The sequence below is a fragment of the Eptatretus burgeri genome, chromosome 12 (genome assembly GCF_056783735.1).
Source record: "Eptatretus burgeri isolate ZD-2024b chromosome 12, Ebu_testis_v1, whole genome shotgun sequence".
NCBI classification, from domain to species: Eukaryota; Metazoa; Chordata; class Myxini; order Myxiniformes; family Myxinidae; genus Eptatretus; species Eptatretus burgeri.
Window position 1 is genome coordinate 45,128,724 of NC_140972.1, and position 3,503 is coordinate 45,132,226.

At 38.6% G+C, this 3,503-nt stretch overlaps 1 protein-coding gene across 8 annotated transcripts in view; it reads left to right on the plus strand.

Moving 5' to 3' along the window:
- The window catches only part of LOC147015523 (C-myc promoter-binding protein-like), a 215,415-nt gene extending 212,118 nt beyond the window's left edge, over positions 1-3,297 (plus strand). For all 8 annotated transcript variants that reach the window (XR_015050358.1, XM_085850314.1, XM_085850313.1 and 5 more), the window contains 2 exons: positions 309-373; positions 717-3,297. Coding sequence is in view for 7 of the 8 variants with exons in the window: in XM_085850314.1 (XP_085706440.1) it covers positions 309-373; positions 717-850 (199 nt within the window). In the remaining variant the exon portion in view is untranslated. The remainder of the gene's footprint in view (positions 1-308; positions 374-716) is intronic.
- Positions 3,298-3,503: the final 206 nt, after the last annotated feature.

Below are 3,503 nucleotides of genomic sequence, written 5' to 3' on the forward strand. Positions count from 1 at the left end.
GGCAGCTTCATCATAATCGCTTTATCATATATTGATCAGATAATAAATTACAGCTCTCTGCCCAAGTACGTTTCTTCAGACTGTTTCAGTTATCTCTTTTAGTTTTGCTCTGCTCTTTATATAAGTGAGATTGTTGTGTGATGATGACTCATGCTCAAAAACATTCAAAATGTGCCTTATTGCTCCTCTTGCTCAAAAACCTTTAAAATGTACCTTATTGCCTTTGATGGTGTGTGTGTGTGTGTGTGTGTGTGTGTGTGTGTGTGTGTGTGTGTGTGTGTGTGTGTGTGTGTGTGTGTGTGTGTCAGGAGCTTGTACCGAGAACTACTCTTTCTCTCACTGGCTTTCTTGGGTGAGGATAATGTGGATACTGGTGAGTTTGCTTCCCTCTTCCACTTCCACCAGTTCAGCTAAACAAATGTACCATCGATAACAAGCCACATTTTCTCAGCTCTGTATTAGTACTTTTCAGTAGGATATGCATATTAATCCACCTCGATCTTATGCTTTATTTCTACAATGTGTTTAATATTAATGACAAAACACTTAAAACTGTTTTATTCATATTATGTGTAAAATGTCCTTCAAATCATATAATTTTCTGATGGCAGTGTCCATTGATACGAACCCATCTAGTCATTAAGGGATGATGATGATGCGAAGAATGACAGATAGTATGTATAATTCTGTTCATGTTGTCCATTCTGTTGATACAGAAGTGTTTGACACTGAGTACAAAATGGCTTTTGAGCAGCTGGGGGCGAGTGGACTGTGCATGAAAGCCTGTGACAAACCCATCAGCTCTGCTGCCCAGTGGTGCAGAAAAACCTTTGGCCAACTCTCCTTGTAGATCCATTGCCATTGAAGTAACCCACGGCATCCTGTCAAACCTCAGGTTTATCCCACATCGTCACTTTAAGTTGAACACCACCTTCGTACGAGCATTCCCCTTGCAATTTACCATGCAGAATCATCCTTCCCACCTCCTGCTCCATCATCCCTGGGATCAAGTACTGCATCTCATCTGTCAACATCTGCTTGTTTTGTATCAGATTCTGGGGTTTTCAGGAGACTGACAAGCAGCAGTTCATTTTGAACGTGTTTTTGATTTTGAAATGATGACAACCTATTTTTGCAATTATTTTTTTTATTGAATGATAGTTGATGATTGACAGCTCAACATTAATAAATAATCTTGTCTTAGGCTTCCATTTAAATTATATTTGTTTTAAACAAGGAGATGAGGTTTCAAGTTTTCCTGAGCTCTAGACATTTGGCATCGTATTCACGAGTTGAAAAAAAATTGAATCACATCTACAGCTTCCTCCCTCCCTTCCCCTCCTCCATGCTCCATGCCAAGGACGTATGAATGTTGACTCGGTACATCATCAGAAGTGCAGACAGCCTCATTAAACTGTTGAGTAAATGGTTCATTTCATTTTGTATGCAGCCTGTGATTGCTGGTTGCATCATTGCTGGGGATGCAGCTGTGCCACTGATGTAGTGCCCCCTGCAGGTTAGAGCAGGATTTTGTAATTTTTTTCAGGGTGCCCGGCAATACCTTGCCTACTCTTCACAAAGGACATCGTGGGGTTTTTGACGTCCACCAACTAATACCAGCAGACGCGACACCAAGTTTAACATCCATCTGAGGGACGCCACTCACATCAATGCCTTGGCCTGTCTGCGAAACATAGGAATAACAGTTTATAGCTGGGTCAGGATTCAAACTTAAAGGCTAGTGTGCGCACCTCTCGGCCATCTCACCAGCCCCTGAGCAAATTATCGTCTGCGGTTGTAGATCGGGCCATTCCTCACCGAGTTGATGGAGTCGAGCATCATTTAATCCTGGATATATTTTGCTACAATCGAGGTAATGGAAGAATATTGGCAATATGACATCATTGACATCCTCATTTGAAAGTGAGCAGATAGGATTGTTAGCTCAGCATCTCCTCAGAAGCACAGCGTCCTCTGGGATACTGCACAGTTGTATAGAAATTGAGTTTATTGGCAAGATGAAACTCTTTGACAGTAAAAAGAAAACATTTTAAATATTTTTTTCAGTAAAAAAAGGGCAACACGTTTACTTTTAGGTGCCTGCTCACCACCACCATCGTCACTGCAATTATGTCATTGTGGTAAAAGCACATACTTTCTCTGATATCGCATTGAGAGTGTGGTGACCTTCGTTTAAAACCATCAAATTCCGATAGCAATTGACATTTTAAATTGTTAAACGGCAGGTTTAACTCTCGTTTTTACCAAATGTCTTTTTGGGGTACCTTGCCTGTTTGTATGCAGTAAAAACATGAAATTGATTTGCATTATTTTTGCTCAAGTTGGCCTTGACCACCAGGAAGGTTTTGTGCAATTGCTTGGATTTAAGCAAATTTTATTGGTCATTATGTGCAAGTGAAAAAGTGGATTTATTGATCGTATATTTTCAGGAGAGTTCAAAAAAAAAGAAGAAAAAAAATTGTACTATTGGGATCATTATTTGTAAAATATTTTAAATGGAAGGCAATAATAGTTGTGCTTTTTGAAATTGCCTATGTGTCGTAGCAATGTATTATAAAAGGGCAAACGTGCTCGGTGACATTTGACCTGCGATTGGCATGACACGCGGCCCAATGGCGATTCCTCTGGGATCCGAGGGCTGCCTGGAGACCGAGCAGGACAACTGTGTACAGAGTTTTTCAACTGCAACACAGCTCTTATAACTGAAAGTAAAAAGAGTATCCACCGTGTATTTGTTTGAAAGTGCAATACATTTATGAAGAAATATCGATATATTTTTGCATTGCCCATAGTGCATATTTGAAACTTCAGATGAAATAAACATTTCATCTTTTTGGCCGAAATTTTGATTGCTTATCATACCTGCTGGGACCGTTGCTTTTAATCACAATTTGCGGGATTCCCTCGTGTCGTGAAAAGGAACTTAAATTTGTGAAAACATCCTGTGCCTTGGTCAACTTCCTTACTTGTGATATCCTGAAAACTTGCTTTGTTTTTTTTTATTATTATTATTCTATCAACAAAATGTGGATAGTTTTAAAGACACTTGTACTTTTGCATTGAATTTCTCGTTTAATTTCGTTGGATAAAAATATTTCTTTGAAGTTGGCCCATCATTCACCTTTAAATCTATTTTTGAAATACATTGTCGGAGTTTACATTTCATTGTACTTTGTTGTAAATCTGTTCTTTAAAATGTAACCTTCATTATTTGCTATTGCTTTGATATTGCCTTGGGTTTTATTTCGATAAATAATTACGTGCTGTGCCCTGAAAGTGTCGTCAGTTGTATATATTTGGGGATTATTTTATGTAGTATTATTTTTACTATTATTAGTATTACTAGAAGCCAAGGGGATCATTTTATTATCTTTTTGATTACTAATACCAAAGTAGAGTATCCATCCAGTGGGCGATTTTGTTCCAAGTGTGCAACACGTTATTTTGACGCATCCCTTTATTTGGGTGGTGAATAGGCAACA